Genomic DNA, 21,866 nt, shown 5'->3' on the forward strand with positions numbered 1-21,866 from the left:
TGCTTTCAACATATTTCACGAAATTCAGATATGTTACACACACCCTTCTGAATTGTATGACAGATTCAACATATAACTCTTTGGTAGAAGAATTTATCATAACATTTCAAGCAATCATTATACTTTCCAATATCACACTGGACTTGATCATTTTCTTCTCTTCACCTTTGATTTGTTTGGTCCCTACTGCATATTTAAGTCTACCTCTAGCATTTTTTATTATATGATACCTGCACAATAAAATATATGATGTAGGAAACACCTTTGTAGCAGGACTCAACCATACGATATTGCAATCGTTGACAATCACCAGTGTCATGTTTTCTTGGCTTTCAACATAATCCCACATACTTCCAAAGCCCACGTAACATTATCCTCTTTTTCACTTTATAAAAATGCAAACTCAACCGAATCAGTTATCTTTGTAGAAGTAACACCAACAATATCTAGAACTGGAATCTTGTACCTATTAGTCTTATATGTTGAATCAATTATCAGCACAATGGAAAATGTGTTGGACAACTTGATGGAATCAAGACTGTGTTTTCATCCCCACACACTTTATACCTAGATATATATAATGATCATCATCCAACAACTTCAACAATGATTGCATTTCGAATCTTGGACCTCTTATCTTGTTGTTTTGAATGCGACCATTGTATACTTGTCTAATATTTGAGAGAGACACTTTTAGATCTTTTCCTTTTCAAAATGGATAGTATGTTTTTGGGTTGAACCGTGTTCAATGTCACATCAGAAACAAGATTCTTCTCTTCAAAATTCAGATAACATACAATCAAATGACCAACTAACTTGTGACATAGCATAATTATATATACCACAAATCACATTAAATGTCCGTATATTATTCGTCTTATAATACTAGCACAACTTAAACGTTCACATTTCCTCAATTTTGTGTCATCACGCAACTTCATATTTAAGACCTTTTTTAACAAAAATGAGATGTTTATCTAATAAAGTGATTTATTGTATAAAAGGTCCGTCAGAATTCTAATCTCTGATCGTCAAAAAGACATTTTCGAATGTGATCACTTCATATGGTGTAGTGAACACCATCCAAATGTAGTTTCAGCTAGTATCTTAACCATCTTCTCTAGTTTAACATGGGTCCGGGGTCCGTTTATTTCAGCTTTTTTTATACAAAAAAAAAAACTATTTCTAGTGTTTCAGATTTTTGTTTTAAATAAGTTTAAAAAAAAAACTTAAAATGAAAAATTAGTTGATAAGTTTTTTATAAACTATTAGATTGGTAGAATGTGAAGACCGTTTCAGTATTTATCCATCTCAAAATTTGATCAAACCAAGAAAAATGATAAACCTAATCACACTAACTCACTACACCACTCTTGTCATACTTTCTGATTTAGGAGCTAGTGTACAATTTTTACCTCCCACTTCAAAACGAATTCAATGATTTATGCAGTTACAAACAGAAAAAGATGGTACCCAAAAATTTTCTTTAATAAAAATAATAATAATAAACTGTACGAGGACTTCTAAATTCAATGTTTAAACTAGAAGCAAGGTTCCTCAAATTACCATCATACAAATTGTGAAAAGAGTGTGATCTAATTGATACAACCAGCACAGGCATTCCCAAGGCTGAAGCAAATCCCATCAGTAATGGCATGCCAATTGTTTTCCCTGTTGAATGTGTCCTTGAATAAAAGTAATATTATCAAAAATTGGTGAGTCCAAACTCTTCCCATCCATAGACTTAGCTAATCTGCATTGTCAATTAGCCATTAATCAGATTATAACCATTAACCATACTCCCAAAAGAACAAATAAAGTTAAACAAATATAGATGCTGAAAATCTAATTCAACTAGAAGTACAAAATAATTTCATTTAGATATGTTAGGGGTGAACATGGGTTCTGGTTGACCAGCATACTCCCATTAAAGCCAAAAAACCCAGGCAAGGTTGCAGAATTGCGGTGTTTGGCAACTGTTAGCTGGATACATTAGGAGACTAGGAAGAGAATGCACACAACTTTAACCGTCTCTTTACGGCTGAATTTGTTACGAGAACATCCATTTTCTTGCTTCTGTTTGACGTTCTTCAAAGAGAGCCTATGTATCAGACATGCAGAAATAGAGCAACCTTAATCATTCTTCAGTTTTTTCGTGTCACTTGAATTAACCATTTTCTGTATGCACAAGGAATTCATTCTTCTCTATTTGAAATATTTCTTCCAGCAGAGGAAGTGAGAATCTTATAGTGAGTGCAAGGTGTCTGAGAGTAAAATGCACTGCAATCAAGTTACACACTGTTTCTTTCTTCACATGTTGACCTTGTTAAATTTATAATATACACTTTAACAGTAGTTTTACTATAAATAAATTAATGCAGAAACAAAGTCATCAAACAACACATTGCCATCAAATTTTAAGACAGAAAGTTAACCTGTGAATATAAGCTGCATTTAAGATTCTTCTTTGACTTTCTGCTTCTTCGACTTCTTTAGTTTTTGAGCAGGGTAAACAGTTAATGGTTCCACATCTAAAGCATCTTTATCTGACATTAATGGCTGTCCCTCATTATCTCTCTTTTTTATGCTCCTGTATAGTTTTCGAAGAAAGATAAGCACAAAGATATGTACTTTTAAGAATATTCTTAAGACGGGACAAATATTTGGAAGAAAAAAACCTGTCAGAGTGGGAAACAACTTCCGAGTTCTTATCCAACCAATGTATGCTTCCTGTATTATCTGGAACTAGAGATCCATAAACATGTAGCATTTCCTCATCAAAGCTGCAGCGATTAATCACCAAAATTATCATTTGATATAATGTTCAACTCATAACCCATATTTAAATTTTACCCAGGATCATTTTGAAACTTTTTGAAGTTATACAATCATTGAAAGAAAGTGGCAACTGTGTCAAACCACCATAACCACCAAAGTTTTCTAACATGTAGTAAAGGCTAACAACAGCCAACAGAAAAACGAATGAAACTCTTTATATTAAATCCTATACGGATAAACAAATATTACTATTAATTAAGAGATATAAGATGTGAGAGTATGATGGCCAATGACAGAGTGTAGGTGCATTTAAAGTTTTGGAATGAGTAAGGATACCAAAATTCAGTGAGTGTGTTACAACTTTTGTACATTTGGTGCATTTGGGGTTTGGTTATAGCAGAATGTATGTGTTTGCACCTTTAAGGGTGCTTCTAGACTAGATGAGACCCAAAATAGACCAATGATTTATACAAAGAACGGGCAAACCTTCATAGTAGATACTAGATATTCATCTAAAGACACGGAAAGGGATCTATATATTACTCCCTCCGTCCCAAATTATAAGACGCTTTGGAGAAAAAATTTATCCCAAATTATAAGTCACTTTCGATTTCTAATGCAATATTAATACAATTTTTCAAATATACCCTCTATCATTTATTACTCTGCCTCCATGGATACATCATTTCACTTTTCCATAAAATAATAATTATATTTCTTAATTCGTGTGAAATGCCCAAAACGTCTTATAATTTGGGATGGAGGTAGTATATGTTAGTAGAAGAAGTCCAACTCCTGTCACTCCCTAGAGGTTGTGATAAGGTAGCCAACTCTTTTTGCATAAATTCATGTACAACCAACGACACAGTGGTACAGAGTCGTATTATTTGCTACTACTCATACAAATGTACATATACTGGTATACATAGAACTTCATCGTATCGAAAATCAATTAGGATGCTCAATGCAGCCCATCAAGAGGGATGTTTACTATATCCTTGAGGATGACTGAACTAACTCAGATATTTAAAATTCAACAAACAATCGATTCCATTAGTTCGGGAAAAAAGAAACCAAACTAAAGACCTACCTAGCATGATATCAAAACAGATTTTCACGCAATCATAAGGCATAAAGATGCATTGAACAAATCTAATCTTATTCAAATCAAAGCAATTTAAAAGTATGTCACCTCTTAACCAAAAACCGTATCGTGGTTCCAACCTTTATCACATGTCGCTTGTGAGAGTTGCTCGCATACACTTCTTGCCCGTGTTTCTACAAAAATAAAAACCACACATATATAACTATACAAAATATATCTAAAATGCAGACACAAGGCAACAGCAACTATCAAAACATTCCTGGGAGACGCTCACCGTTTTGTACACAAACTCCGCCCTGATATCTTTCTCAGTTATAATCGCAGAAGCAAATCCAAGCACAACAACATGAATAGACTCATGTGTAACTTTCACTATCTTTCCTTCTGAAAAAAAACAACACAACACAAACCCTATTAATCAATCAACTAACCTAAGAAAACTGAACTAACACAATTTTGAAAACAATAAAGCGAAACAAAACTCGCAGCATTAACAATACCTAAAAGCATATCTGGCTTGGGAGAAAAAAGCAACAGATTAACCTTCAAATTAACACCGAAATAAGGAAAAATTCCAGGAAGAATCTTGGCGCAATTGTCGAAGGAGTTAACATCGTAAGCCAAAACGACGCCGTCGAAGATCTCGTCGAACGTGAAAAGCATAGTGCTGAGTTCACGAAGAACTGCTTTTGAAACTTGATTGCTTTTAGAAGGATGAATGTGAACTATTAAGCTAGCTTCTGAAACCTTTAGCCCTTCCATTGGAGAAGGTGTTGGTGTTTGGTTTTGGAGTTGAGACTAACTCTGTGTAATAGAGTTAACTCGGTTTGAGTTTAAGATGACGGTGACTCGGCGGAGCAACGGTTGTCTGCTGCTTTTAGTCGCCGGGAGCGGAGGAAGAAAGAGAGAAAAGAATAATGAAAGCGGGTAATACTGATACAAATGGACCGTATTAATTTAGGGTTAGCCTTTTATTAGAATTGATCTTTCGCTGGGAAATCTACCTGACACCCTCCTTTTATTCATGGCACCCCACAAATTTCAGCACAATCAAAGAGAATTTTTTTAAAATAAACAGGTATTAAAAAAAAAATCACGTAAATAGCTACGTTTCGAAAAAAATTACGCAATAATCATATTTACACCAAAGCGCCATCTGAAATGGCTTCCTCTGTTTTAGTTTTTCTTAGGCGCCATCTGACATGGCTCCTGCCGTACAACTAAGTCATGTGGGATGGTACCTCCACTATCTTTTTAAGAGGATGAGTCATCTCGTGCGCGTGGTTCTTAAATTAACCCAAACCAAATCATATATATAGTTTGGTTCGGATCTTAAAATTGTTTTTGTAAAAGTGGATAACATTTTAAAAATTGGTTTATATTTGGACCGGTTTAGTTTTAGAGAAAAAGGGATATGCACTGACAGTGTAAAATATTTTTACACTGTCAACCAATCACAACCATGTATCCAATTAAAACACAATTTTAATTTAAAAAAATTAATATGACATGGCAAATGTAAGGATTTTGATTGGATGTATGTGTAAAGTTAGTTTACACTGTCAGTGCACTATCTTTAAACTCTTAGTTTTAAACCGGTTTCTATCAAAAATTGGTTTTTCATTTGATCCAATTTAAAAACAGGTTGTTATCAAAACCAAAATTAAAAATATCAATTTTATTTTCGTTTCAATCAGTTTATTTATTTAACATATTTTTAAAAAATATCAGTTTTTTATCTGGCTTCAATCAGATTTTTTATTAATCAATTTTAAAACCGTGATACATATTGTGACACCAAACTTTGCATATATACAGATTTATTTTGTTTATGTTATATTATTGGTTTTTTTTTTAATTTTCTAATTTATGTTTTTATTTTCCTTTTTTACTAATATGAATGAGAAATGTCTTGCATGTTACGATTATATAAATATAAATATAAATATGTAAATGTAAGCATCACAAATTAATAAAATTGTATGGATTAGAAGAATCGGTTTAAATGCACACCCTTAGACTATAAACAATGGTTTATAAATTCAACATCCTCCTTTTTCACTTTTTATATTCCACATCATCTTCTCTTTCTTCCACCTAATAATTCAACACATGTTCAATTTTTACCCACTACATTGGTTTTGTTTAATAAAATTTAACACCTTACTCCACCACCATTCACAACACACTAAAAATCTAAATATTCACAAAAACCAATAAGAATTTGCAAAATATTTTATGTGGTCTCATTCCCTCCTCATTCAACATGTTGAATGTTTTCAACACCAATTAATCCACTTCACTTTCAACACTCAATTCAACACCCCATTACAAGCATTCAACTATTGAAAAAATTATTCAACACCTCCATTGTACATATTAGTCATCTCATATGGCTCTTCCTTGCATATGTGTTTTTTATAAATATTATCCTCTTTCTCCACCATTCTTCACACTTTCTCATTGCACCTAGACATTTCCTCCCAAATTTTGTCATAATGGGCTCTCAGATTTTCACAAGAGATGGTTATGTATTTTTCTCGCCCTTGAAATCGACGATAAAAATAAAATTTTGGCACATCCATTACAAAAAGGAATAATTGAATATGCTTAAGGGCTAGTCGATTATACAATGTAATTTTCTCCCATAAACAACTTTTTGAGATTTTAGCAAATTAGATAGGACAAAAACATTTTTTTGGTGATTTATATAAAAAGATAGAGGTTTTTCAAAGTGTTGAAAGTGCGTGTGTGATTTTCCTTAGTAAAACTGAGAGTTAGTCTTATACCTTTACAAATATTGATCACTCGACATAGACTAAACAAGATTTTACACTTTCTCTTTTTCACAAACCTGAAACTTCTGGGTCCTTGCTACATGATCTTTGACTTTAACACTTCACTAGAACCTTGAATCTTCTTCTAATGAACCTTGAGATAACTCTTCAAGATAAACACCATCACCAAACACTCTGCTTGATCAAAGATCTTTGCTGACTTCGCTGAACTTCGATTAACATAAGGTGTTTCCTCCAAGGATAGGCATAGATAACTTGATCTTCAAGCAATACAAATTTAATCACCACAAATACGAGTTTGATATCTTTATCTCTTGATCTTTAGGCACAACAACTTGATCGCTGCATCAGACGATCTTCAAGCACATCAACTATAACTGATTAACACAACTTGATCATCTTTCTATCCAAGCTCCATAACTTTATCATCACACCTTGATATACACTTTTGATGAAAAATTCACTATAGAGTGTTGTCAACATTAAAATCAAATAATAGTCTACTACAGACTTCATACCTACAAAGCACATAGATTTAAATTCTCTCCCTTTTTGATGATGACATATCTCTCAAGGAAGTGTACAAGCAAATAAATAAAGGTGATATATTGGAGTGGTTAAATCCCCTGATAAATATAGAGAGTATACCCTACTCCCTATGAGAGTATACTTCTCACTCTTTGGCAATACCAGAAAGGCGGGAAAAATAAATAGATAGACAATTATGGCGGGTATCAAGCACATAGATCACCAAAGCATGCTCAATAATTTAAAGGAAAACATCATTAATTAAATAACTGCATTCAAGTACAAAATTGAAAACAACTAGCAATAAATCACTCTAAAAAGCAAGAAACACAAAAGTGAGACATCTACTCATTGTCATTAATATAATCATCTATCTACTATGGATATTCTTGATGTATTCCTGTTGATGATAGTACATCCTTCACCAAACTTTGAATAACCAACGTGTAGTATCTCTCACTAAGTTATTGCCATAAGGTTGTTTATTGCTTCATCATTTTTTGTAGTTGGTTGGACTGAATCTAAAACTTCATCTATGGAGTCGTTCCTCAGTTCTCCTAGAAAAAATCAAACCCTCATACTGCTAATAGAGGAGTAATTGATTTTAGAGTGGATTGGATCTGCTTATTCCCCCATAGTGTTGACTCTGGCAGTAGCTAAAATCTTGGTGATCAATGGTAACCTTGTTGATCGAGTCTTCTTGCACAAGAGCATGTGGAGAAACATCTCGTCGGCCCAATTTATCTGAAATTGTTGTGTTAGCAACCTCAAAGTAACCTTATCTTCTCTTGTGATGACTTCTAGATTATCTTGTCCAGGGAGGAGTATCCAATTGAGAATATGGTGTATTACTCAAATCTTGGCCTTTAAAAAACTTGTTCTAAAAAGGAGCTTTTTTTTCTCCCATATGATTCATGACGAAGGATAAGATGTCGGTAGAGAGTTTGAAATCCACGAACTTTAAGGGTTCATAATAGGTGTAAGATACTTCATAAAAGGGTATGGAGATATTCCCTTTCGACCCTCTTAATTTATCAAAACAAAATGACTCAAGATGGCCAAACTAATTACAAAACTTGAATTTAAAAACAAGACGATTATATTTCTTCTTGTCATGTGATCTATCAGGTTTATACCTTACTCCATTATATTGTGTTTATCTTTCCCCTTAATGAATTTATCTAAGGTTTCATGCAAAATAATAGCTTCTTGAGCTAACAATTTGTTCACTAAGAATTGTATTGCTATTTTCAAGGATTCAACATAATCATTAAGATCAATAATGTTATTCTCTAACTTCTCATTTTCTTTATTAAGCTTAACACTAAGCTTAAACAGTTGGTTATGAGTTAGAAAAGTTACATTGGTGTTGTATTTCTTTGAAGTTTTGAGGCACACATGATCTTCTTTACCAAGATTTAAGACCATGAGGACTGTCTAAACGACATACCTCGTATAGGTTCTCTGTTTATTATTATTTGTAACAAGAAATTTTGTGCTTGCATTGTTCTTTTTGGATCAACGGATTTATCTATACGAAAGTAGATATGTTATTAGATATTAGTCATATACTTAAAAGGGTATGTTGATATCTGAACTCGAAAGGTCAAATAGTTAAATCAATACTACGAAAGTGTCTGTGGTTTAAGCGAGAAAAAATCTTTTTAAAAAAATAGTCAATCTTAAACGATCCCGAAAGAATAAATTGCACTATGAAAATAGGTAATTCATTGATTTAGGACAAAATCAAATGATGCAGAAAGGAGATATGCTCATTTTTATCTATTCATTGCTACAAAGTACAAATTCTCATAATAGATAGAAAAATGTGACTCTATGTAAGCGAGTCAAAGACAGGAATCATAGTCTTACATCTTCCTTTAGAAATATTTTAATCAATCCCAAATCATTTACCCAAATTAATCACCATATTAAATAATTAACGAGTTTAAGAAATTTAGTACTCGTCCTTAGCATAAGGAAAATGCTTATTAGTAAGAAAAAGTAAAAATAAGAAAAGCAGGAATAAATCTCAATCATTCTTTATCACAACTACCTCATAATTCCTATTATAAAGAAAATCTAATTTATAATAAATTAAAAATTATCCACTAAATTAATGATACATGTACATTCTTGTGTTTCTTGTTCAAATTTCTTCGTACTAAATAGCATTATTCTTAGCAGAATGATACTTTTATACCACTATGATAGAATCTTGCACTTGCAGTCTATCAATACCAAGACTTGTCATAATCTACCATGTATATATCTTTGTTGTTCATCCATCATCAAGACTTGTCATAATCTACATGTATATATCTTTCTTGTTCATCCATCATTTTTACTATAGTGACACAAGACGATTGAGAGTATGATAATTAGGACAACATCATACACAATGCCATCGATAATGTGATAATGATAATTAGGACAACATCATACATAATATCATTGATAACGTGATAAACTGATAATATTAACCTATAAGCCCACAATAGCGTTATATAGCTTGCCTTCGTACTAATACACAGTGTATGATATTATGATAAACACATGTAACTAAAGAACATTATTTAGCAAGGGAAATTGAAAATTTTGGTAAAAAACAATCAATAGCAAGTGTAAGAATATAGAGAAATTAGTAGAGAGTAAAAACAACATTCAATCATGGTTTAGAAGATAATACTACACTGTTCCTATTTATAAGAAAAAATTAACTTTTTAAATTTATTGAATATGCAATGTATCTGATCGATATATTGTTCAAATACATTGATTATTCAATGTATCTAAGAAACAAATTTTTTTTCTTATAAATAAGACCAAAGGGTGTATTCGGAAGGTGTTTCCAAAAGTTATCAACCAAACTCACAAGTTATCAACCAAACTCACGCGAACTAGAAACACTAATCCCAAATCTTACAAAATTCAAATCTAACAAACCAACTCTACAAGGAATCTAATGAAAATAAATTCATTAAGTCAAAACTAAAAAAGAAGAAGATATGTTACTAACCAAATGAAATGCTAGGAAATAAGGTGCGTGTCATCATCTATTGTCAAATCCATCAATAAAATGAGGAGAAGGATTGTAATTGATTTACAAAATGCAAGATGAGATGGAATAAGTAAAGATTGTAACTGGAACACTTTAGAGCAAGTGGTGAGTGATTAAGATCTAAAGTGGTGAGTGATTAAGAAAGTGGAAGAAAGTGAGACTTTAGATGAATGAATTATCTCATTTTTTTAAATCAACAGAATGGTTGGAGGGAAGTTTAAGTCATGTTATATTAACATTCAATCCGCAAGATAACTTCCGGATATAGTGTGTTCGGATGTTATTTTTATGACACACTCCTTCGACATTTATTCAATAAAACCAAATGAACAACAATGTAATTTGTGTCCAAAGGATAAAAAAAAGTTTGCGAGAAACATATAGTATAATGAACATTTGCAGGATTCTGTCGCAGTTAATCACTACATTTGCAGGAAATCAAGCCTTTTGATAAGGTGCAGATACTAAACAAAAACCAGATTAACTTTTTGGAAAGTTTAAGTGGATTACATGCTTTACACTATCTCTAAAACTCAACAACTAGAGAAAGAATGTTTATATAATTATGAATTGAAACAGTCACCAAATTAAATTGTCGTGGAATAAATAATTATTCCCCAACGATTCCAGTTGAATTAAAACATCATCATTGTGGCTTTGATGGAGTTGGAGATGATGGCGGCTTCAAATCCGGGTACTGCAAACAAAGATAAAAATGATGAAAGAGTTATTGTTTTAACAAATAGGATCCTAAAAGTTTGAACGAAAGAAAACAGTAAGAAGAAATATCATAAACATAAATGTTCACTGCAGTGTGGTTCCTTTTTATGTTTTTAGGATCATAAGAGTAACTAATTTTAATGATAAAATTTACTGATAATGAATGTATTACAAAATAATAACAACAATCAAACTTTATTCCACTAAGTGGAATTGACTGCAAGGATCAAACTACGTCATCGTGGTTCAATTAAAAACCATGTTTCTATCCAACTAACTTACTGTGTCAGTGTTAATGTTGTCAATCATGAATTGCAAAGAAATAGCAGTTTGTTCAAATTCTGCTACACAATACAACGGTGCTATAGTGTCACTATAGCCTATATTGACAATATTTTAAACTAAATAGCATACCATTACACAATATCATTAGTTTAGATTCCGTTACACTATAGAATAGTTGTAATTTAACAGCACTGTCAATGAGGGGACTTAAGGATGGTTTGGTGGCTGGAGTGAGAGAGTTAAGGAGTGCAGACTGATGCAGGTGCAACTTCATTTTAAATTTTTGGTTGCTCTCACATGGTAACAAGTAACTCCAGTACTATCAATTAGAGGGTCAACGACATGCTTAGAATCCAAAAGGAACGAGCAAAGGTGCTACACCAGTAAAGTCTCATTATCATTGAATGTGCACTTCAACATATGAAGGGTCACAATTGAAAAGGAAGTGATAGCAAAAGATAGAGAGAGTTGAGATTAACATACATTGGGATACGGAGAATAGGAAACTACCGATCCGAGTTTCACTTTCGGATTGGACTCAACAGACCTTTTCACATGACCATTTTCTGTCTCTTGGTTTCCAACTGCAGGGATATCCGAGGATAACACACTTTCATTACTACTATCATTTTGCTGAATGGACCCATTTCCATTTGTACCGAGCTCTTGTGGCACTTTAGTCTTCTTTTTCCTTCGATTCATATGCACGGGAGGAGGCAAAAGGGTATCCTGTATAGCCTGCAACAACAAGAAAACCCAACATAAGAAATCTATTCCTTACTTCAAACAAATTATCACAACAAGACACATGAATTCCCATCATTACCATCCACCCTTGCTGGCCTCTAACTCCACCTTTGATCGCATAGGCCTCTTTGAAACCATTCTTGAACAACAATTCAGCAACTTTCAAGGAATTACCGTCGAAACTACCTTACATTCAAAAGAGTAACAAGTTAGAATTTCTCACACTTTTCCACTATATAGTCAAAGAAAACGCAAAATTCAAAATCATCCAGATACACATTGCTGCAAAACAAGTTTCTTTCTTCTTACCTGTCCAAAATAAACACAACAGTATTCTCAGCATCCCGGAACCTCTCCAAAACTTTCTTCACAAACCCATCTTCATTCCCCTCCTTAAACTCAACCTGCACCACTTCCTTCTTCAACATCATCAAATTAGGAGACGGAAGAAACTTCACATTCTTCCTGTCTCTTATATCCAACAGCTGTGAGTCAGGTTCATCCCGGAGCTTCCTGAAAGCGTCAATAGCTGATACAAATTTATACTTTCTGAAATACTCTTCTGCTAAGGGGATACCAACGAGGTAAACGAAGCTGCATGCAGCAACGAAAAATGGATATCGGTTGAAGAAATCATCGATGGAGATGAGAATTGATTCTATGTTGATTCGGCCTGCGTCTGATTCGAGTAAAGGGGGTTCAGCAGCGAGGGATTGGAGGGGAGTGAAGAGGTTGATTGTAGCGAGGGAAAAGCATGATTTTGTGAGGGAGATTGGAGAATGGGGTTTGAGGAATGGAATTTGGGGTTTTTTGTTGGGAGGTGAAATGTGAGGTTGGGGGAAAGATGCAGAGAAGAGTGAATTAGGGGGCTTTGGGGTGGAGAGTTTTGGATAAGAGAGGAGAAGAGAAAGGGAATCCATTAGAGAAAGGATAAAGACTAAAGAGCTTAACATTATCATATGTATGTATCTTCTATTCTTCTACATAGCTAGGAATTTATTATTTTTGTTTTTTTTAAAATATATTATTTATATGTATTTTGTTTTATTTTCCTGTCAAAAACTGGAAAATTTTATTTAAAAAACCAAAATTTTAAATTTTAATATCAAACTAACAAATTTTTCTCCATAATTTTCAATATACTCATGTTTCAAATAAATAGGACAAAATCAAATGTATCAAACTTAATAATATGACATCTTCGATAATTTTTTATCGAATATTCGTATAACAAAATTCAGTATTAGATTGAAAGCTAACATCATATATATTATGTCCATAAATTTAACATCAATTAGAAATCATTTGATATGTTAAAGAGAATGATCAAAATTAATGGTTTTGTTAAAGTTTTGTAAGACGTTGATTTTTATGTATCTAGTTGATATATCAAAAAAATTCTGATTAATGTTAAATTTTATGGACAAGATCCATATGATGTTAGATTTCAACCCAACAGTAAATATTGTTATAAAAATATGTGTTAAAAAGTTATCGAAAATATCATGTTACTAAATTAAACAACTGCAAATTTTAAAATTTGATATTTAATTACATTTACCTAGTATCACATCTTGGTTAAGACACACTCTCTAGTTAAGACACACTCTTTTATGTAATCTATAATAAATATTTGTAGAAAAATATTAAGAGATTAAAGAGTGTACTCACTTGACGTTTGACATTATAAAATAATTGTACACTTTCATTCAATAAATATTTATTAATCTTTCACGTTTAATTTCCCATAATATAATTTTAAAAATATAAAAATAATTTGATAGAATATACATTGTTGACTGGTTTACGGTTACATGTATTTTTTTTTTAAATATTAATTAATTATTTTACTTCTGTAAAATAAATCAAGTGTCAAACAGTTACTAGTATTTTAAACTTTCTTAATTTTCATAATTCAATTATGTGTAAAAAATAGTAATTAAATTATTTAAAATATGTGAAGCTTGAAGTGGGACCTAGTTCTTTATTAATATACTTTTTTATATTACATTTTCTCTACAATATTCTAATGTAAGCATTTTGAAGTATAAATTTGTAAATGCAGGATTATTTGTCAATAAATTTAATATCAGAACCATTTATTTTTAATTTCCGTAATTTATTCTGCATCTTATATTTTAAGGAATAAAGATAAAAATCAGTATGTAGCATGTAATTATAGTGAATATTTTGGTTTGGGTACACAAGGGTCTCAATGGAAATTTGAATTGTAAGAGAGTAGTCTTTTTTCTATGGTAACTATTAATCATTCATATATTTGATATATATAGATGTGTGAGGAAAAGTATTATCTGACAGTAGCATGTTCCTTATACAAAATTTCCAATGAAAAACCCAGATCCTTTCTACATTTACAGGAACTAAGCTTCTGTCCTGTACAATTTGTATGTATTCTATAACTAGAAACCGTATTTGAAATTCATGCATATCAATGCTTTTTCTCTAATTTGCTAAGGACATCTTCCATGCATGCTTTGTAAACTTCCATGCCTGGAACATGTTTTGCAATGTCGAAGCCAACATTCATCCATTTCTTCCCCATTTCAATCTGACCCAACCGCACTGGCACTGCTGCTCGGTTCCATGCAGTCATGGCAAGCCACTTTCCTTCTTCAATTGGATATTCACCTTCCTTCAAACCAACCATTATCCTATAGGCTTGCTTGTACATGCTATATACAAGATCATCATCTTTATCACCCTTGTGAATGCTAGCAATGGCTATAAGCTTGCGAACAACAAGAGCAACTTTTAGATAATCTGGAACAGGAGATGAAAGGAAAGATGAGAGACACTCATTTAGAGCAAAGGTGGCTACTTCGTGATTCGACAATGGTCCCTGTGAGGCATGTAAACCTATCTGAAGAAGGTGCTGAGGCTTGCAAGCCTTTGAACTCGCAAAACTTTTCACTGTGAAGAGTTGAGATCCTAAGTCATTTAGTCTTCCTTGTACATCATAAGCACAGAACGTGTGTATGAAGAAAAGGTCAGGTGCAATGGTATTCAATTGGCTATCAGTAACATAGTTCCCAGCTGAAATTAACTTTAGCATCTGCATCCACATAAGATAGGAGCAAAAATTAATTAATATTCAACAAGATTCACAATTTAAATATAACCTAACAAATTAAGAACAAATGACTTTTGATAGTAAAATACAAATTAATTTATCAATCAAGAAAAATTGACCCATTTGAAAAAGACTAATGTATCCGGTACCATGTAATGAAGAAAACAACATTTCCGTACCTGCCCAGCTCTATCTAGTAAAGTTAGAGCTTGTTTGACTTCGGTTTCTGACATAGCAGCCTTCCTCTGAAATTCTAAAGCTATCATTGATGACACGGAAAGCACTAATGATTTACAAATCATGACATTGTTCTCATCATCAGACCCTTTAACTAGAGCATAAAAATTTGATGCAAGTATTAAAAACTCAGCAGACAATTCATAGTTCTTATCCTGTCCTGTTTTTGTACCATAATTCCATGAAGTCACAGCAAACCAATTTAGCTCACGTCTTCCAACCTCCTCTTTTCCAAAGAAGCAATCAGAACCAAGTTCGGATGCTCGTGTATGGGCATGTTTTAAGGTTTTAAGAACTTTCTGTTCATTATCCGGTTCTTGAGATAGAACAGTGACCAAGGTGCGCATAACTGTTACTTCTGTTGTTGGCATGGACTTTCCTGAAGCATAGAAGTTTAGCATTGTTGATAGAGAGGCAACAGCAACTGGTCGAGCACTGCAAGCAACAGCTTCATGGGCTGAAAGTGAGAGAAAATCTGGTTGAAAGTCAAGGCACATGGTCATTGCTTCAATTTGAGTAATAGCACCTTGGTTGTCTTTCTTTTGGAGATAAATTTTGTACTGAATTTAAAAAAGTGAAAAGTTAACATAAGTTCTGTCATTCGAGTTATTAACACTATTCTAATTAGAAGCAAGTGAGCTTAGTCATGAGTAGTAACCAACTTAAAACATTGATTAGGAAATCATGTAAAGTGTCTCATAAGATCCAAAACTATCTGTAAAATATTGTGAATTTGTCAGCTGTTTTAAGCCAAGCCACCTATATTTATGTATACATTTGACATAGATACAGAAGAACCAATACACACGGAGAGATAGAGAAGTGGGTACCTTAAGAAAAGCACAGACAACGTTGGGCTCAAGCTGCAAAGATGGAAAAAGAATAAATTTTCTTATTTGAGTAAAAGTTACTGCATCAAATTCAAAAGTCTAATTTTCAACAATACCTTCTCAGCCTCATCGATGTATTCTTTGGCACGATCCAGCTGCAAGAGACCAAGGTGGCAGAGACACAAAACTCTATAGCCCTTGGCTCTAAGTATTCTGTTTTCTGTGTCATGTGGAATATATAGCATTGATTTTTCGAAAAGTTCTGCACTGGTCAGATAATCTTTTGACTGAAAATTGTCAGCACCACTGAAAATCACAGAAATATTGAGAGATCAGTGATATCACTTGAAAGAACTTCAAAGGTATTACCCAATCATATGAAATGCAAATATTCATCTAGCAAATTGTAAGCCCTTCCAACATATTTCTGATGCAGTGCTCTAAAGGATGTCATTTCTAGGAGTCATTAAAAAAAGATACCCTGAAAGCAGTTGATAAAGACAAGAGCAAAACATAACTTAGTCTCTTATGCAGCTGTAGTTGTCCAGAATCTATTTGAAAGCCACAGAAAAGGTCAACCTAGATGACTTAAAATGTACCAAGACCAAGAGAATGAATGTAGATGGAAGTTACTGCTTGAATAGATAAAAACTGTAGTTTCTGGAGTATTGTAGTAGTATAGTATTGCATACTAGAACTGCATAGACATACTTATGGAAAAACTCGATTCTACAGTTTTTGCTGAATTTTGAAGGTTAACTTTTTGCAGGGGAGCTAGGATTCACCTAGATAACTCTCACCTAATTTATTGGTTACTTATTAGAATGTGATTTGAATTGTATCTTTCTGTTTTACTTGACATTAATTCAGAACATGTTCTGAAGCTGTGAGATGAAAACCCCAAAAAGGAAGCTTATATAGCCAATGTTGTACCCACTTTATATGTATGTATATTCAAACACAATAATATTCTTACATCATATTCAATGAACAAAGAAATGAACAGCAATTAGCTTATATCGAATTTCCTCTTAGATCAGTTCAACTTCAACCGAGAAAGCTATGTAGCAGTTTCATAACTTCAAAATCTTTTGGAACATTCAATCACACTCTTAGAACATATTGTGAAAACATTTAGAATGACAAAACATTAACATAACAAATCCAAAGAGTTCACACACCCTACAGTGTCATCATCATGCAAAGGGCACAAAACAATCACATACTACATTCAAATTTATACAGCCATGCAGCTAGCAGAAGAAACAGGTTAAGATGAACCAAAGAGTTAAATTATTGTCCATACCAATTCCACAGAACAGCATGCATTGCCGTTCTATCCTTAGCAGCTTCCTTTTCTGCAAAAAGCGCCACCACCCTTTCATCAGACACAAGCTCAGCAACAACTTTAGCCCTTACTTTACCCCCTTCACCACCGCCACCGAGCACCCTACTCGCTACCCTTACTGCAGCACCGGCACTGACATGACACCTCCCTAATAGCCCCAAAAACACCCCTTTCGCCGTCTCCGCTCCTGCCGTCCCAGCGGCACTAAAATAAGCCTCCACAGAAGACACCCAAACACCTTCTGGAATCCCTCTGTCAATCACCATTCCCCTCAACTCCTTCTCCGCTTCATTGTGCCTTCCTAACCCTAACCATGCCTTCATCGCCAAAACCGAAAGGCTTGGATGATCATCACCACCTTCAGCAGAATCTCTCAAAACCTTCACACACTTAATCACACTCTCGAATTCATCCTTTTGCAAATGGATCGCAGCAATGAACCTCAAAACCTTCCACCTTAACCCTCTGATTTCCACCTTCTCTTCCCTTGTTCTCGATGCACCGTATCCCTTCTCGCAATTCTCCAACGCCTCGTTCATCAGTTTCAGCGCCTCGCTCAAATCACGATTCTCCGTGTCCTCGTTGTTTTTCGATAGCGAACATTTCCCAAACGCCATGAATTGCTTCGCAAGCTCCATGTAGTCCTCGCACGAACCAGAGAGCATGCTCTTGCTTCGGTTCAGCAACGCAACCGCGAGGTTCGGATCACGAACCTCCCATGCAGTTCGGGACCGAGCAAGGTTCAAATCCAGCAACAGTTTTCGTTCACCGGAGTCAGTTATCGAAGCAACATCGAGTTTTGAGATCAGATCGGTGGCTCGCTCGAAGCATTTGGAAGCAAGATCAAACTTCCGGAGGTTGTGCCACAACAAGCCGGTCTTGTAGTAGAACGAAGCCGACTTGATCGCCGGAGAGGGAATACCGGTAACATCGCTGGCGATTGAGAGGAGGTCGGCTGTCAAATGTCGGAGATCCGCCTGTTTTTCGCCGGTGGAGGGTGTGGTGGATGATGAAGAGCGGATAGTAGCTGTGTTGGAGATGTCGACACAGACGTTCCAGAGACGGTAACTGAGTTTCCAAATCTGAAGCTTCAGTGAGTTGGAAAGTGGAGCGAGTTGACTCAGGTGAGTCAGGCATTGCCGGAGATTAACGGCGGCTGAGTCAGGTGGAAGTTTGTTGGCGGAGTCGGTTTCAATTTGCTTGACTATTGACTCGATTTGGGAGAGAATGTGGTGATCGTCTCCTTCTCCATGGACTGTTCGGATCTCCGGCGAGGATATCTCAGCAATTCTCATAACTCTGGCGGGAATTTTGAAAGATTGGTTTTTCCTTTTCACCTTTTGGTCATTTTCTTTTATTTTATCGTTTTATTTATTGTTTCAATTTTGTTTGTCTCCTACTATTTCCCTCTTGATTATTATAAACAAAAATCAAATAAATCTCATTTCTATTAAATAGTTCCTTAAATGTAATTACTATTATTAATTTTATAAAATATATTATTAAAGAGTTTAATAAATATGTACTAACAATATTCATTCATATTCATACCTAAAGACTTCAACTTTGATGTCAAATTTTCCATTTGAATCACATGATCATGAATAAGTTAAAATCATTCAACCTTTTTAGTCGTCAACGCTCTCATCAATTCTATAACAAAGTTGTCAATAATGTTAGAGTGTCAGTACTCTTTTATATTTTTCATAAATTCCATATTACTTTCTGATGTAGACATAACATTTTCAACCATCGTCATTCTCATCAAGATTAAGGACATCATCATGGACATTTCTCAAATCTCATATATAAACATTTTATCTTTCATTTTATCCTCTATAATGGTTGTGAGCTTTTTATCCTTTAATCATGTATCTAAGTTCATTTTTGAGTAATACTTAAATACATTTCAATAAATTACGGTGATGCTAAATAAATATATTTTAATACTAAATAATCATACTTGTTATGTATGTCAATAGATATTTTAATTTTATTAATTATAAGTTGTACTTGCTAAAAGTACATTATGTGACATCCCCTATTTATTAAGAGATGTCAGAGGCTTTTAGAGTTTGTTACAAGGTTTTAGAGCTAACTCATGTAGGGATGTGAGAAGCTATATATGTAGCATTAGCATAATGAGGTTGGATATCCTCTCAATCCTAGGGTAGGGATATTTATAGGAGTTTTTGGACCAAGATCTCGAACTCCCAAGAAGTAGCAAACACTTCCAAGAGAGCGTGGAAATGGGGCAGGTAATCCCCTATTATTTAGAGAACGTAGATACTTTCTCTCTGACTCCCTCATTCGCATTGTTATGGACTTGGGACACGTCACTTCCCATGTTCTCACACTTCGAGCGAGTTATTTAGAAAGTGGAAAGCCTATTTAAGGAATGGGTGTCACATCCAATAAACATGTTGTTGGATCCATGATTTTATGGTTGACATAATTTTTGCTAAAACATGGTTCTTACCTGATGTTGAGCAAGATATTGTAACATCTTGGCCAACTGTCATGACAGGTTCTGCTGTCATGAGTTTTGACAAATGTTCTGCTAGATGTTGTGACATATTATACCAGTAGAGATTGATGTTTAATCCTTGAAGATTTGATTGAAAAATATGATATTCTTGAAGATTCTAGTTCTCATACAGGCGCAGACAGTTAAGGAGTTTTCAGGGACAATGCAGATTTGATTTTGTTTCATAAAAAGGATCCTTGAGACTTTTTTAGGAAACTTAAATTTTATTTTAGTTGTTCCTATTTTGTGTGAAGATCTTGCGGTTGATTGAATAGGAGAAGATTTGATTCGTTTCAAGAAGTCCAAGCTCATACTGCAAGAGTCTATAAAAAGAGACTTGCTAAACCTAATATAGCAAGCATTCACAAAAAGGGAAACCGTGGGTGCAAATAATGGTTTAGGTTTTGGGAGTCTTTTCACTGTTTTGTTTGTATGTCATTATGTATCTTTTAATGCATTGAGGTTGATTGATTGTTACTTGATTGTATATCAAGTTATTATTTTCATTCTTGAAGTTATTATCAAGTACTTATGATTTGCAAGATAAGACAGACATGTATGCACTTGTCGAAGTATACATTGTGACCATGAAGTCAATGAAAATCCATAACTCGGCCTAGCCAACTAAGTCTTGTGGAGGAAATTGTTTTGGATTGAGCCAGAGTTGAATTTTTGAGAAATCTCGACACCTAAATTTTAGGAAGCAAAGCGGGCTAGAAAATGGACATGCCCTGAAGGCATGCTTGAGTAGAGTCGGCCAGCCCCCTAAAGTTCGTGGGATGACAATAATTTATAAGATTATATAAAACATACCCCTTGAGATAGTTGCCTCGGGAAGAGATGATCACTCCTTAAAAATACATATGATCAGGGCCAATCAATCTCTATGAATTGTCAGATGACAAAGTCTACGAGATGCCTAACATTTTTTCTTAGAGACAATTGTCTCAAGAAAGATTTTACGATCTATAAATCCTAGAATGTTGCTATAAAGTCTAAAGAACGGTTGAGATTCAAATACACTCTATTATAAACAATAAACTTTGTACTCACGATCTCTAATAGATTGATCGTCAAAGTGTTTGCAAGTATATTTTCATTGCCGATTTCAACCGACAACATTTACCATTGAAGAATTGATCATTATCATCATCACCATCACAACCATTTAAAGTCTACCCGAATCGCCCATTAAAGCAGAAATCTTCTCTTCTTAAACTAGTAACAAACCCGTGCATACGCACGGATTTTGTTTGGTTACGCGAATTTGGATACATCATTTATTTTAAATATAAATGTTAAAAAAGAAAAAAAAATTAGATAAATAACTGATTAATTCGTATATAAAAAATATTTATATCAACAATAGATTTTTTTCTCGTATACCATTTTTGGATTAAAAATATTTAATCATAAATACCATTTCTCGTATAGAAATATATTTAGATTAATAATAGATTTTTTCCGTATACAGACTTCATTTTTGCTTAGGTATCATTTACAAAAATATTTGGATCAATAGTAAATTTCGTATATAAAAATATTTAGATCAATAACAAATTTTTTCCCGTATACCATTTTTGAATAAAAAATATTTGGGTCATAAATACCATTTTTTTTAAATAATAGATTTTTTTCCGTATACAAATGTTATTTTTGTTTAGGTATCATTTACAAAAATATTTGGATCAATATTAAATTTTCGTATATTAAAATATTTACATCAATAGTATATTTTTTCCCGTATAGCATTTTTGGATCAAAAATATTTGATCATAAATACCATTTCACGTATATAAAAATATTTAGGT

At 33.5% G+C, this 21,866-nt stretch overlaps 3 protein-coding genes across 3 annotated transcripts; all 3 read right to left on the reverse strand.

The window, feature by feature from the left end:
- Positions 1-1,467: 1,467 nt before the first annotated feature.
- LOC131629389 (uncharacterized) lies at positions 1,468-4,821 on the reverse strand. Its single transcript, XM_058900178.1, has 6 exons — positions 4,384-4,821; positions 4,158-4,267; positions 3,971-4,056; positions 2,679-2,783; positions 2,436-2,590; positions 1,468-1,753 (listed from the first exon to the last, which is right to left on the reverse strand). Exons 1-5 carry the CDS (start codon positions 4,643-4,645, stop codon positions 2,455-2,457), a joined length of 699 nt encoding a protein of 232 aa, XP_058756161.1. The 5' UTR covers positions 4,646-4,821; the 3' UTR covers positions 1,468-1,753; positions 2,436-2,454.
- Positions 4,822-10,732: 5,911 nt separating this feature from the next.
- LOC131629390 (rhodanese-like domain-containing protein 4A, chloroplastic) lies at positions 10,733-12,973 on the reverse strand. The gene is made up of 4 exons (XM_058900179.1): positions 12,332-12,973; positions 12,102-12,204; positions 11,759-12,013; positions 10,733-10,967 (listed from the first exon to the last, which is right to left on the reverse strand). Exons 1-4 carry the CDS (start codon positions 12,940-12,942, stop codon positions 10,917-10,919), a joined length of 1,020 nt encoding a protein of 339 aa, XP_058756162.1. The 5' UTR covers positions 12,943-12,973; the 3' UTR covers positions 10,733-10,916.
- Positions 12,974-14,289: 1,316 nt separating this feature from the next.
- Positions 14,290-18,831, reverse strand: LOC131629391 (TPR repeat-containing protein ZIP4-like). Its single transcript, XM_058900180.1, has 5 exons — positions 17,487-18,831; positions 16,297-16,486; positions 16,181-16,213; positions 15,293-15,910; positions 14,290-15,095 (listed from the first exon to the last, which is right to left on the reverse strand). Exons 1-5 carry the CDS (start codon positions 18,821-18,823, stop codon positions 14,472-14,474), a joined length of 2,802 nt encoding a protein of 933 aa, XP_058756163.1. The 5' UTR covers positions 18,824-18,831; the 3' UTR covers positions 14,290-14,471.
- Between the last annotated feature and the right edge of the window lie 3,035 nt (positions 18,832-21,866).

Source organism: Vicia villosa, unplaced genomic scaffold, assembly GCF_029867415.1.
Source record: "Vicia villosa cultivar HV-30 ecotype Madison, WI unplaced genomic scaffold, Vvil1.0 ctg.000561F_1_1, whole genome shotgun sequence".
NCBI lineage: Eukaryota > Viridiplantae > Streptophyta > Magnoliopsida > Fabales > Fabaceae > Vicia > Vicia villosa.